This window comes from Amphiprion ocellaris, chromosome 16, assembly GCF_022539595.1.
Source record: "Amphiprion ocellaris isolate individual 3 ecotype Okinawa chromosome 16, ASM2253959v1, whole genome shotgun sequence".
Classification (NCBI taxonomy): Eukaryota; Metazoa; Chordata; class Actinopteri; family Pomacentridae; genus Amphiprion; species Amphiprion ocellaris.
Genome location: NC_072781.1, coordinates 6,465,855 through 6,480,691, shown reverse-complemented (window position 1 = coordinate 6,480,691; position 14,837 = coordinate 6,465,855). Strand labels below are relative to the sequence as shown.

General features: G+C 38.9%; 1 protein-coding gene across 43 annotated transcripts in view; it reads left to right on the top strand.

The window, feature by feature from the left end:
- ank3a (ankyrin 3a) overlaps positions 1–14,837 on the top strand; it is a 135,730-nt gene that overhangs the window by 84,746 nt on the left and 36,147 nt on the right. For 33 of the 43 annotated variants that reach the window (XM_055018624.1, XM_055018623.1, XM_055018630.1 and 30 more), the window contains 8 exons: positions 2,399–2,596; positions 2,802–2,900; positions 3,599–3,697; positions 4,652–4,750; positions 4,880–4,975; positions 8,248–8,320; positions 8,514–8,570; positions 13,583–13,706. In XM_055018624.1, coding sequence (XP_054874599.1) covers positions 2,399–2,596; positions 2,802–2,900; positions 3,599–3,697; positions 4,652–4,750; positions 4,880–4,975; positions 8,248–8,320; positions 8,514–8,570; positions 13,583–13,706 — 845 coding nt within the window. Of the gene's footprint in view, positions 1–2,398; positions 2,597–2,801; positions 2,901–3,598; positions 3,698–4,651; positions 4,751–4,879; positions 4,976–8,247; positions 8,321–8,513; positions 8,571–9,830; positions 10,915–11,270; positions 13,072–13,582; positions 13,707–14,837 lie in introns of those variants that run through there. The other 10 variants (XM_055018632.1, XM_055018627.1, XM_055018631.1 and 7 more) reach the window with 3 other exon arrangements.

Below are 14,837 nucleotides of genomic sequence, written 5' to 3'. Positions count from 1 at the left end.
AAATTGTTTTTCATCTGGCTGGTTTCTAAAGTTAGGGTGCGGGGTCTAATTTAAGTGCTTTTGGAAAGGGATCAATCTGTGTGCAGCGGAGTTGTTGTCTGGAGGCGTTCCCATACGAACGCGAGCGGTGAAACATCACAGAGTTGTGTCATGAAACATGCTTCATGTGTAATATCTCTGTGCTGAGACAGGAGGATCTGAAAGTGTGATTTTTGACTGGTGAAATGAGGCTCATTTTACAAGATTCAGGAAGTGAAATGAGATTTTCATTTAAAGGTTTGGAAGTGATATGTCATACCACAAACACAGAGACAGACAAACATAGAGGCTCTATAAATTCCACACTTCCCCTCTCAGCCTTTTACTCATTTAAGCTAAAATCACCCACTCCTCTGTGGAGTTCAGAGCACTCCTGCCACCACCAGTGGAGTTGCTTACACTGAAATGTATTCACAGTAAATGCTTTCTCAAAGGTCCTCTCTATAGTATGCAAAGTGAAGAAGCTCAGAAAGGTCACTGGTCGCTTTTCAGCCTCTGTGTCGAGTCTTTTTCACTGTTGTGTATGTGTTTAACCAACTGAGATATAATTTCCGTCTGAGGTATCTGGTGCTTATTCGCTATTCTTTAAGGACAATGAGTTTTCCCAATAGTAATACGCTAAATTATCCTGAAGTCCACTCTGTCTGACAAACAAACTCCAGTCTCATGGTCGTCTATGAATTGAAAAGACTTTGGGCTTTTTATCTGCTGCTAGGACTATGTTGAGATGCAAAAATGATGAGTTTTTTAGTCAAATATGTGGATTGTGACTTCTTTCTAACCTGGAACGTCCTCCTATACACTGACAATATCACGAGCAGTTTATTACTCTGACTTGCATCTACCCGTCTGTTGATGCCTCTGAGCTTGATTCAGGTTTGGGTTCATTCAGTCCACCACCACGAGTGCAGAAATGTGTGTTTTCTGTCATTTTCTTTACATTTATATCAGCGATTGTAGATATAATGAGTTGGGATGCACGATAATAGCAGTACATCGGTATCGACCCGTAAAAGCCTTAAAATGAAATGATTGACAGGCAGAAAATATGAAAATAAAGGATAAATAGGAATACATATGGCATGTCTTACATGTAAATTGAAGTGTTGTTCTTGTCTTGACCTGTAAATCTTTGCATATGAAAAGCTCCCACCAGTGGTCCGTCATGATAAGAGTAGGTATAATAATACGTTAATTCAACAATAGAAGACACTGGATGTTCTCTGCAATTAGGTAGAAGGGTCAATATATAATTGAGGGACTTTTGAAGTCCATGGGATATATATTGCATACATTTTTATTAAAAGTTTTTAAAAAAAGTTTATTATGATCATGTCTTTACAAATTCCATTATTATTTATTATGGAAACGATCACTTATTAATAAAAAATGACTGGATATCACTAAAATGTCAACTAAATAACCGTCCCAATTTAATAAAAAACACCTTCTAATTAGCTAAACAATAATACAATGACCTTATTCAAAAATAGTTTTGATTGTGTTCTTTTTATTAAGTTGAGATAATCATGACAGATATTTCTTTTTTGGCAATATATCAAATTTGATCTGGAAAATAGTTAATTGTATCTGTGTCTGAGAAATCATTTTCAGCTAAGTTCCCCATTACAAAACACCTCTCAAGGAAGTGTGTTAATTCCAGATCACATGACCTGCTCCACATGATGTCATTTCCTCCTGAAGAAAAGTCTGGCCAGACTCCAAGGCTTTCTGAGTTATTTAATATAAAGTAGTGTGTGAGTCAAGTGTGGATTTATGGCATGTCAACAAGTTCACTACAATATCTTTAGAAATAACTTTCAATTTCAATTTTACTCAATTGTGTATATAATATTTTAGAAGAATCTTTCTGTAAAAATGCCACGTGGTGTTTGGTTATAGGTGGCTATGGTGATTTTAGGCCTGAAAACATCAAAAATGTCAACTATGATACCTGCCCCGCAATTATATATTGACCCAGACAATAATATGTGCATATATTAGTTTGGCAATAGGCCAAAACTAATAGGAAAATGTTGGATTTCTAATATTGGCAATAATCCAATATGATGCATCCTTAATAATGAAAATGACAGTGTGGTGTAAATGGTGCCATAGTGACCCTACAGCTTCAACCATATTTCAGTCTGTAATGTGACAAACTAATTCCATTTTGATTCAAAATGGAATGAAATACATTACAGAAGAAAACACTTGCTGATAATCTTTCCTGTTTTGTGCAACACCGACAGTTAGACAGTTCTCTATTACAATAAAACAGAAAAAAAAATACACCAGCCATCATGTACACAGAGTAGCTCAGGCTAACATTTACATCTCTGCCTCCCCCACACCTCAGAATGGCTACACGCCGCTCCACATAGCTGCCAAAAAGAACCAAATGGACATCGGGACCACGCTGCTGGAGTACGGCGCCGACACCAATGCAGTGACGCGGCAAGGCATCGGCCCCATTCACCTGGCAGCACAGGAGGGCAGCGTGGACCTGGTGTCACTGCTGCTGGCCAAGAACGCCAACGTCAACGTGTGCAATAAGGTACAATCACTACTTTACACCAGCTTCACTACTTTCATGCAAATTTGTACCTGGTCGCTCTCAGCCAAGCAGGAAAAGTCAAGAATCCACATGCTGTTCTGTTTCCTGATGAGACAGCATGTTTCAGTCTTGTTATGTGCTCCCTCCATAACAGATTTATTTGTGCGTTGACACGTGTTTTTGTGTGTCTTTTCCTCGTACACAGAGCGGACTTACACCACTTCATTTAGCAGCTCAGGAGGACAAGGTCAATGTTGCAGAAGTCCTTCTTAACCATGGGGCTGATGTCAACCCACAAACAAAGGTAAAGCACAAATACACACGTACTGTAAATGCGCAAAAGTCTATAATTCTCTATTTGCAGCCAAAGACTGATCCATCATTGAGTTTTGCTGTATATGCCTGTCTTTGTGTCTGATATTTCTGCACAGTTTCAGCGGAAAAATACACTCATGCAGTCTCTTATCCGCAATCATCTCAGGTGCTGCATAAATAAAGGATTGACACCTGAGTGGAAGGTGTTGATGTCTTTATGGATGCACCTCACACTGCAGCAAACACACACACAGATATGCACATGAGCTCGTACATGCTGTAATATTAAGTCACACTCCCGTAACAGGCTGCTCACGTTCACTGAGGCAGACCTGCAGTAGCTGAAGGTTATGTGGTGTGTGTTTGTGCTGACGGGACAGTTGTTTACAGAGGATAGGTTATTCTCTCACTCATCTCCATTATCTTTATGCACATACGCATAATGCAACGATGACGTGAAATATGATGCAGTTTGGAAGTGTATTTATGATTAGACGTAGCATGCTAAGAGGTAGAGCTTGCACCAGAAATTTTAAATTCTTGCAAAATCCAAGTAAGAGCTGTTTTTTTTTTGGAAACTGTTGTGTAATTATATGAGGCATTCACTCAGCGTACGTAGTTAACATTTCCTCCTCTTTTTCTGTGTTTGCCCTTTCATGTGTGTGTCTCTTCCTCCAACTAATGCAGATGGGTTACACTCCGCTGCACGTGGCTTGTCACTATGGCAATGCAAAGATGGCAAACTTCCTGCTGCAGAACCAAGCCAGAGTCAACGGCAAAACCAAGGTACACGGGGAAAATGAATGTTTTTTAAATAGTTTTTAGCTGTATGTTTTTGAATAATTTGCTGTTATTTTGCAGATTTTCCCTGTTTTGTTAAATTACAGATAATAGCAACTAAAATCACAGAAAAATAACTGTTATTTACACGTAGACAGTTAAAGAACAGGCCAAAACTGTTAATATTCTCTACATCAAAAATCTGTATTTTTACAGATGGTAATTCATTTTTCCACATTTGACCTTAAAATTATGCTGTTTTTATTGTTTTCAAATTAGGAACAAAACATTATTTTACTGATATTTGCCCTTATTTTGTATATTAAGCTAAGAGAAATGGCATTTTTTTAAAGAATCTCCTGTTTTGTTAAATTGCAGATTATAGCAAATGAAAATAACATTTTTTTTAACGTGTAAAAATAGGCCAAAACTGTAAATAACACACACATAAAAATCTGTATCTTTACAAATGTTATCTTGAAATCTTTCACAGCATTTGTAAAATGACACATTTTTACTGTATTTCAATCAGCAAAAAATGTCATCCGCCACATTTTTGTGTGATCATACAGATTTCTCGTTTTGTTTAATTACAGATAATATCTAGCGCAAAAGAAATATTTACATGGTAATTGCAATAAAATAAAATAAACAAAAATCAAACAAACAAAAACAGGCCAAAATAGCACATAATGTCCTCCACACACAATATGTATTTTTTATGAATATTAATTCGTTTTTTTTTGTTTTTTTTTTTTACAATCTGTAACTGTAAAATCACTTTTTAAAAAATGTATTTAAATCCACAAAAAATTGATTAATTTACAGACACGTTTTCTACCATTCTAACATATTTTTTCTTGCAGTCTTGCTTCACAATTTTTGTGCACAAGTTTTTTTCTTTCTCTAGACTTACAAACAAATAACTAACTAACTAATTGTGCTCATGTCTCTGTCTAGAACGGGTACACTCCGCTACACCAGGCAGCTCAGCAGGGCCACACCCACATCATCAACCTGCTGCTTCAGCACGGGGCCTCGGCCAACGAGCTCACCGTGGTCAGTGCACAAACACACTGGCACAGACACGCACTCTCCAACAGGGCTGAAGATCGATGAAGTACTAATTGCGTTTTGTGTGTCTGTGAACCTCCTGTGAATGATTCCTCTTTGTCTGTCGCCGGTCAGAACGGAAACACTGCCCTCTCCATCGCCCGCCGTCTTGGCTACATCTCTGTGGTGGACACACTGAGGCCTGTGACGGATGAAAACCTGAACACCATGGTGAGAAACTTCCCTCATATCTCATATAGTTCAATGCACATAATCTCATTGGATAAATATATAATTGAGGGATTTTTGAAGACCATGGGATATATCTTGCATACATATTTATGAAAAGTAAACAAAAATAATGTTTTTTTTGTTCATTGTGATCATGTCTTTACAAATTCCATAATTATTTATTATGGAAACAATCATTTATTAGTAAAAAATGACTGGATATCACTAAAATGTCAACTAAATACCCATCCAAATTTAATAACAACCACCTTCTAATTAGCTAAACAATAATAAAATGAGCTTATTCAAAAAATGTTTTGATTGTGATCTTTTTATTAAGTTGAGATAATCATGACAGATATTTTTTTCTGGCAATGTATCAAATTTAATATGGACAATAAACAAATTGTATCTGTGTCCGAAAATCACTTACAACTAAGTTCCCCATTACAAAAACACCTCTCAAGGAAGTGTGTTAATTCCAGATCACATGACCTGCTCCACATGATGTCATTTCCTCCTGAAGAAAAGACTGGCCAGACTCCAAGGCTTTCTGACTTATTTAATATAAAGTAGTGTGTGAGTCAAGTGTGGATTTATGGCATGTCAACAGGTTTACTACAATATCTTTAGAAATAACTTTCAATTTCAATTTTACTCAATTGTAAATATAATATTTAGAGAAATCTTTGTGTAAAAATGCCATGTGGTGTTTGGTTATAGGCGGCCATGTCGATTTGAGGCCTGAAAACAGCAAAAATGTCAACTATGATACCTGTCAACTATGTTACAAAAAGTCCTGCAAATACATATTGACCCACATAATGAAGTTGCAAGTAAATTTTCTACATGTGAAAGTTCTCCTCTGTGATGCATTCAAGGATTCTGAGGAGTTTTCTACCCAAAAGCACTGCAACCAGGAGATACAGACTAAAAATTTGTTTGATTAATAGCAATATTTTGGTTGTTTGCTGCATTAAAAAGGTTGTCATTTGCTAAAAGTTTTAGATAAGTTTAAAAAAGTAATCTGCAGTAAGGCATTTGTCTGCAAAGCCACTTGACTGCTTCTTATTAAGCATCTGTATTAAACTCAATTGTGTAACTGACTCGTTACCCAAATAAAACCTTGGACCAATCAGCCAGCAGCTTACTGTGAGCGGAGTGAGAGTGTAAATACTGCAAATCAGCCAGCAAGTCAGTCAGTCACGCTGCGTCACATGTGTGAAGTTGTCCTGATTAAGACAGAGGGAGGGCTTAGATTGGAGCTTAAGGTTTCTCCTCGTGTAGCCGAGGTCACTAGCAGTGATCTGATTCCTCACACTTTGTCTGGGAGGAGGGAGGAGGGTGAGAAAATGGGACAGAAAGGGAGGCAGGAGGATGACAGAAAGGTGACAGGAGCGTGCAGGGGACAGAGAGTGAAGAGCCGGACGGAGAGGTCGGCCAGGATTCAGCCCGATCAGCAGAAAAGTGCATTAGTCATAACTGCCTCTGCCTACAGTGGCGTACCTGAAAGATCAAGGTCATTTCCCTACACCTGTGTGTGTGCGGTCCATTTATTATTCACTGTGCAGAGAGCTCTTGAATCTGCAGCCCGTGGGACGTTTGCTGGTCAGTTATGTGGCTGAAAGTGGCCCTCAGACGTATAGGATGGTTACTTCTTGCTGGTAAAGGGGCCACAGCCACGTTTAATGTCCATATTAGGAAACATATGTGCAGGCCTCACTCTGCTTGGAATGTAAATGCTCAACTTGTCACTGACTGACTGCATTTGTCTGAGCTGCAGGTGATATCATGTAAAAGTGGGTAATCTTCAAGATATGCTTTCTGATTTTCAAATGGAAAATCCCAAAATGTACCTCTGAACTCAGTGCTGCAGTCGGCTGTAAACTGTGAACAGTGAGCTGGTGGGGGGGGGGTGGTTTTGTGCTGTAAGAATATCAAGAAGGATGCTTTTAAAGTTCAGGTTTAGGATGGCAAGGGGTGTAAATATGCAGCAAGACACTGTTTATGTCATAATAGCCAAGTATGAACAGTGAACTTGAATGACCATTTGATTTATTGCCAAATGATAATAAAAAAAAAAAAAAAATGCAACTTTCTTGATTCTGGATCAGGGGTGTCAAACTCATTTTAGTTCAGGGGCCACATTCAACCCAATTTGGTCTCAAGTGGACTGGACCAGTTAAATCAGAGCATTATAACCTATAAATAACCACAATTCCAAATCTTTCATTTGTTGTAGTGCAAAAAAAATACATTCTGAAAATGTTCACATTTAAGGAATTATCTTTTACAAAATGTTATGAACAACCTGAAATTTCTTAAGAAAAATACATTAAATTTCAACAATATTATGTCTCAGTTTGCACATTACAATTTACAGATTACAGTGTATCTACAAAGGCACAAAATATTTAGTCATCTGGAACTTAACGATACGGTATTTTACTTTTTGATCAAAACAACAAAAGTCAGACAAAACAAAGACAAAAAACAAGACAAAATATTACAAAAATAAGACACAAAATGACAAAAGCAAAAACAAAATGACAAAAAATCAGACAAATGACATGAAGCAAAACAAAAAAGAGACAAAATATAAGTCAAAAAAGTAACAAAGCGGCAAAAAAATGGACAAACGACACGTGAGACAAAAGACAAAATGACAAAAACGATACATATATATGTACAATATAATGAATAAAACAAAACACAAGATGACAAAAAAGGACAAACAACACAAGTGAGACAAAAAGGAAATACAAAGCAGCAAAAATGGCAAACAAAACAATAAAAACATGAGACAAATGACAAAAGTCAGACAAAAGAAGTCAAAAAACAACAAAGGCAAGACAAAATATTACAAAAATGAGTAAAAAAAGACAAAAATCTGACAAAAAACAACAAAAATAAGACAAAATATTACAAAAATGAGACAAAAAAAGACAAAAATCTGACAAAAACAACAAAAATAAGACAAAATATTACAAAAATGAGACACAGCAACAAAAGAACAATGAACAATGTGGTATTTCATGATATAGCAACTTGTCAATGTCTAGAAATTATTTTAAATTTCTAGTTTTACAAATGTACACTCTGCAGTTAATGTCTCTTTAATTTACACTTTAGAAAGTCGTCCTGCGGGACGGTTTGGACCCTCTGGTGGACCGGTTTTGGCCTGCGGGCCGCATATTTCACATGCCTGATCTAGACTGTCTTTCTCTGAAGTATAATATTGTTTTTGTTTATGTTGTTTATCATCTCTGCAGAGTACATCAGAAAAACACAAAATCAACGTTCCAGAGACGATGAACGAGTTTCTCGACATGTCAGACGATGAAGGTATGTGAAAAATTTACAAAAACTTCTCTTCATTCTCATTTCCAGCCATCGAGTACTAAAATGAAGTTAATCAACACTCATAAATGTTTGTTTGACTTGTTTTTAATATCAGTAAACTGCATGATTTCAATATACTGTATGTTTTGTGATGTCGTTTTTCATTAACATGTGCATGTGTATCCAAACCACACAGTTCAGGTCAATGTGCCAGAAACTCTCAATGAGGAGTCTTTTTCAGATGGTGATGAAGGTATTTTGAATCCGCTGATGTGTTATTGGTTTGTTTGACTTTAACACTTTAGCAGAAAAATCCCTGCTTGTAGCTAACAGTCAAGCTTTTGCTCTATTACTCTTCAGCTTTTCTGCTCATTTCGATGCAAAATCAGAATACGTGCACTCAACAGCCAGAATACACACTTATACCGAATGTTGTTGTTATTCTTTAGCTGTTATGATGTTAAGACCCTATGACTTATTAACTTATTTAGTTAGATCGGATAAAGTAGATATTTTATTCTTTCATCAAACAGAAATCTCAGCTGCTTTAGCCTTGAACCTTACATCTCCTGTTTCTCTTCACAAACTGACACTGCTGATGTTATTTTCACTAGAAACACATTTGTTATTTTTATCATCCGGCACAACCGTGAGTCTCTTCTTCCGTTATTCTTCTCATCAAAGACGCTGTGAAGTGTCATCGAAATTTCAATCCTCTTTAAAAAAAAAAGAGCTGCTCTAAAAACAGTTAAAACAAGGTCAGTGTAACTCACTTCCAAACTCACAAGACGGGCTGAGAAGAGACCTGCATGCACTCAATTCAATAATTTTGTCTCACTGTATGTAAAAGTATCAACAAATGACACAACACTGGCATTAGTTAGCAGTAGAAAAGCCCTGCGGAGCTAAACACTGCCAGGTTTATGGTACGAGTCACATTGTCTCTGCCTGCTTCGGTCTTTTTGTTTTGGAACCGCAGAACCAACATGCTTGTAAAATTGATGAGCTTGTTCATGGGCTGTTGCTTAGGCGACGGTCGCGAGGGGGTGTGGAGTTTCTTTGTCAGGTGATACAGTGAGACTAAACACACACACACACATATCAGGTGATGGTGGATGTTCTGCAGCCGTATGATGAAGATCCCCATTGGCACAGTGTGTTATCGCTACCATGCAGGGATTATAAATACGACTATCCATGGCCTCGTGTGCCACCTATAAACTGTTTATACCGTGTACATAATTCATCAGCATTGTACTTGAACGCGATGTAGCCTTAATATTCACTTTGCCCAATAGCAGGGGGGCTGGTTGCAGCAGTTGACTGTTGTATTCTCATTCCTCTTTATTGGGTGTTTTTTTCATGTTCTATGTGTGTGTGTGTGTGTGTGTGTGTGTGTGTGTGTGTGTGTGTGTGTGTGTGTGTGTGTGTGTGTGTGTGTGTGTGTGTGTGTGTGTGTGTGTGTGTGTGTGTGTGTGTGTGTGTGTGTGTGTGTGTGTGTGTGTGAAAGAGTTAGAGGGAGTAAAGAGTTTCCACAACTCTCTTTAATCCTATATGGAGGAAGCCAATCCTATTAAGCCCCAGATTGGAGGGACTGTAACAAGTCACCAAGAAGGTCCCTGGCTGTTGTGTGCTTGTGGCCTGCCTGTGCCAATCACACGCTCATCTCATGCTTTCTATAGACCACTGTAGCCTCTAATTGCACTATCTATAGAAAACAACTTAACTGTGCTCAACCAAAGTGCCTCCATAACACCTTAAAGGAGAATCATTGCAGTTGTGCATACTAAAGGTCTTTTACTGACAAAAAACTCTCTTGCATAATTGTTACAAATGCACTATTCTTGTGCAAGGTTGAGTCACTGTGCAGAAGGAAGGAGCAGTTGCTCAAGAATTTTATTTTTAAAATGGCAAAAACGTTGCAGGATGGGGTTGTTTCATCATTATTTCAGCTCTGTACTCCCAGTTTTGACATGCAGCCAGGACTCCCTGTCTGAGCCCTCGGAGAGAGTTTTCCTCTCCAGCGCTGAGGTTCCCAAGCAAACGACCCTGTCAGCTGACTGAGCTCTCCACCACAGCGGTGAACGCTTCCAGCGCGGCCCCCAACTTGACGCTCTCGTTGTGGATGCTGTTGACGCGCAGACTCTCCCTCCCTCTCTCTCTCTTTAAATCCAATGAGATGAGCTTTCTTTTGAGCCGCCCGCAGGAGAATTAACCCCGGTGTGGCCGCCAATGTCAGCTGGACTTCTTAGGTTTCACTCCAGCGTTGCGTCCTGTGGTTTTTCAGTGCAGCGAGGAGGCGCAAAACTTGCCTGAATGCCGTTTCCGTGCGTAAAGACGGAAGACAGAGATGTGCGCATCGGCCGCAAGCGCGCAAGTTGGTCGGAATGGAGTTAAGTGGTCGAGGTGAAGAGAGGGCAACTTTTTCCATCAGCAACAGAAAGCTGCACTGAATGGACTACTTAATGCTCTTAGGCTCTCTCTGTGGATTTACGTTTTATCCTGGGGACGTTTTGGTGGAGTTTTAGAGAGGAACAGAAATCACTCAGGGAATATAACGAGCTGAACTGTGATCAATATGGCTGCGTTGGACAAAGGTAAGTCATTGGGTGCATCAAAAGGAGTTTCAATAGAGACAGAAAAAGAAAGTGAAGGAAAGGAAAGGAAATGGTGTGACTCATCAGGCCTGGTATTCGTCTGTTTTATTGTGGTTAATTCCCCTGCATATACAGAAAGATGACCGTTCACTCAGAATTTGGGTTTCTGTGCCTATAAAGTTATTTTTTTCTGTTAGAAAGAAGGAAAGGAGCAAAGAAATGCTTTGAGTCTGTAATCCAGAAGATGCTTCACCTTTAAATTATAGGGAACAACAGGATAGTGTGTGTGTGTGTGTGTGTGTGTGTGTGTGTGTGTGTGTGTGTGTGTGTGTGTGTGTGTGTGTGTGTGCGCGTGTGTGTAGTGGGGCATCTGAGCTTGAATGGGGCGATGATACATTATTATAGCAGTGGGGAGCCGATTGTTCTCCACTTAAGTCAAGTCAGACAGAAATAGCCAGAAAAATACAGGAAGTTAGGTCTTCAAGTTAATCACCAGAATAAAATATGCATGAAAGTTTTCCTATTTTTTTAAAGTTTTGGAAAAGTTTGGCATAGAGGTAATATAGTGCATTATTATGTGTTAGTGTTGTTCAGGCGTCAGACTGAGGATTGCATGTGCAGATATGATAGCTTCCTCAGAATCTAGATTACATTAAACTTTATTGTCAATGCACAAAGTACAACTGCTAAAGCAATAAAATGCAGCTTAGGATCTAACCAGAGGTGTTCAAAAATCAATAAATGTGAAGTTTATTACAAAATGTTATTATGAAAGTGTTAAAATATAATATAGTGTGATAAATGCATCTAAATGTGCAAGATAAATGAATATGTACGATGTGCGAGTAATAAGATAAGCCTTTATTGCACCCACGCTGTGGAAATTTCCAGTCTCAGTAGCAAAGGCGGCAGTGCAAATATGTAGGGAACTGAAAAAGCAGAAAAAATGAATAACAAGAAATATACTTGAATACTGTTGATATTGCACAGATTCTTACATATGTGGAAATTCAGATATTGCACAGATTCCTGTGGAAGTGGAAAATAATATCTTAAAAGTTAAAAGCAATGATACTGCAAATATTCTTCCATTAGTAGAACATATGGGTATATAATACATGAAATGTGATACTGTGTTGAGATAAGGAACAGTATAAACAGGGTGGTAAATGTATGAATGGAGTGTGCAAGATACATAAAAATCTACTGATGGATAAATGTAAGAACAAAGATAGGGATAAATGACAGTATAAACAGTGGATTTGGGATATATATATCAATGTTGCATGTTTACATTTGTCATCATTCTCTTCACTCGAGCAGATATTTATTCAATGTTCACAGCATTCTTGCCTCAGTTGTGGATAATTTTGGGATAAACACTACCATTCATAAGTTTGGGGTCACTCAGGCAATTTCATGTTTTCCATGAAAAGTCACACTTTTATCCATGTGCTAACATAACTGCACAAGGGTTTTCTAATCATCAATGAGCCTTTCAGCACCATTAGCTAACACAATGTAGCATTAGAACACAGGAGTGATGGTTGCTGGAAATGTTCCTCTGTACCTCTATGGAGATATTCCATTAAAAATCAGCTGTTTCCAGCTAGAATAGTCATTTACCACATTAACAATGTCTAGACTGTATTTCTGATTCATTTAATGTTATCTTCATGGAAAAATACTTTTCTTTCAAAAATAAGGACATTTCTAAGTGACCCCAAGCTTTTGTATGGTAGGTTATGCCATGAAAATAATGGAAAAAAATGTATATCTAATGAATAACCAGGCCCACTGAAGAATGTAATTTCTTGTTTATAGTGTAATTTAGCTTTACTGCTCTTGAGGAATTTTTCTGTTCCTGGTTTGAACCTGGAAAGTCGGTGTCTGTTACTAAAGCCCCTCCACCACTTGGGTTTATTTTGAAAAGTCCCACAGGAAGTTGTTGCTCTGGGTGTCCTCTGGCTTGATGCTGGTGTTGGTGTGTGATCGGAGTGCGGCAGTATTGAAGGTAGGGGGAGGGAGGGGCTGCGGTGAAGGAGCAGAGTGTTGCAGGCAGGACAGAGCCGGACATGAGGGAGAAGGGGAAACACTGTAGCCGCTCCGGCGGCTTCATTGACCGGCGTGTCATCGTCCACCGGTCCGCCGATCGAGGTGCGGTGCGGTTCTCTACTTTCTCTCTGCTTTTTTTCCCCTCATTCTGCTGGTCGTTTCTCTGCCTCTGATCGCTATTAAACCCTCCGCTGCGCACGGGGCTGTGAGTGTTTGTGAAAGGAGCTGCGTTTGGTTTTACCGGAGAGCTCCAGATATACCGCAAAGTGGCTCTGCTGCTCCATCTGATGGCATTTCTCTCATGTGATTGTTGTCTAACCTCTGCAAACAGTGTCAGTGCTGAAGCTTCATGTTGCTGTGCCGCTGTCAGATGAAGGAAGAAAAGTTGCAGTGGGCTATGTAGTTGCAGTGAGGCAGCCTATGTTGGGCTTAGTGGTGCTGATGGATCTCCAAGGCCCTCTCTGAGTAGTCTAATCAAATAAGAGGGAGCCTGGCGGAGGCAGTGGGGGCTTGTTTGTCTTTGCTGGGGTGCCGCATCGCCTCTCTTGCCTGGATTGGCTGTTTTTTTCAGAAGTTAACAGGAGGATTTTTATGATTTCATCCCCTCCACCAGGTGAGGATGCGATGACCGGGGACACGGACAAATACCTGCGGCCTCAGGACCTGAAGGAGCTGGGGGACGACTCCCTCCCTCAGGAGGGCTACATGGGCTTCAGCATAGGAGCCCGCTCAGCCAGGTAGGCACCTGTCATTGATGTTAGATGAAAACTGCTGCACTGATGTCAGCTACTTGACCCAACTCATATTGTTGCAATATTATGCTCATATGACTGCATTAATTGAAATGTCATATTTACCATTGATGCTGTGGTAGAACACAGATTTATGATGCCGTATCTGACATCCTATGTGTGTTGCTCCAGAGCAGATTTTATATATATATATATATATATATATATATATATATATAGATATAGATATATATATATATATATACATGATGTAAAGCTGCTCTATTCAAACACAAACACAATAATGGAAATCGCCAGAGATAGCAGCTGGAAAGTTGCCATCCAATGATTCAACCTGACAAAATGATTCAGCGTTTTATGTGACCTCATTCAAACGCAGGCAAAAATTACAATCGGCCCATACGTGGTACAACACAAAGAGCTAGAAGCCGATACCTTTTGATGCTCTCGAGCCAACAGCTGCACTTCGAGGGGGTAACTACAGTTTCAAACAGTGGAAAACTGGCAGGCCTCAGTGAAAACACATCAGCAGCAAACAGGACAAGTGCCGTGCAGCCCCAGAGTGCATTGTGGCCACGCTGACAGATGGCAGATGCACTGTGATGGCTGGATTGATAAAAAAAAACAAACAACAGCACTAAGTGTGACAGGAAGCTGCTAACATCAGCAGGGCACAGCAAACAAGGGAAACATTGAATTAAATAGAGAGATGCCCAGTAAACATGTTTGTCTGACGGGTTGTTTTTGGAAAGATTTTCTGCAGAGTTGATGGAATGAATTGTTGTTCACAGGTTGAAATTATGAAATGATGAGAAAATTGTCTTTATGATTCACTGCAGATTTGTAGATAAGGTATTTATAACACAGACATGGATGCCAAAACTGTTCAGAAACTTTACTGCTGTTCTCCTGTAATTGCACGGGTCAATATATAATTGCAGGACTTTTTGTCACATAAACTAGTTGACATTTTTGCTGTTTTCAGGCCTAAAATCAAACACATTTTTTGAGAACGATGCTTCTAAATATTATATATACAATTGAGTAAAATTGAAATTGAAAGTTACTTATGAAAATATTGTAGTAAACCTGTTGACATGCCATAAATCCACACTT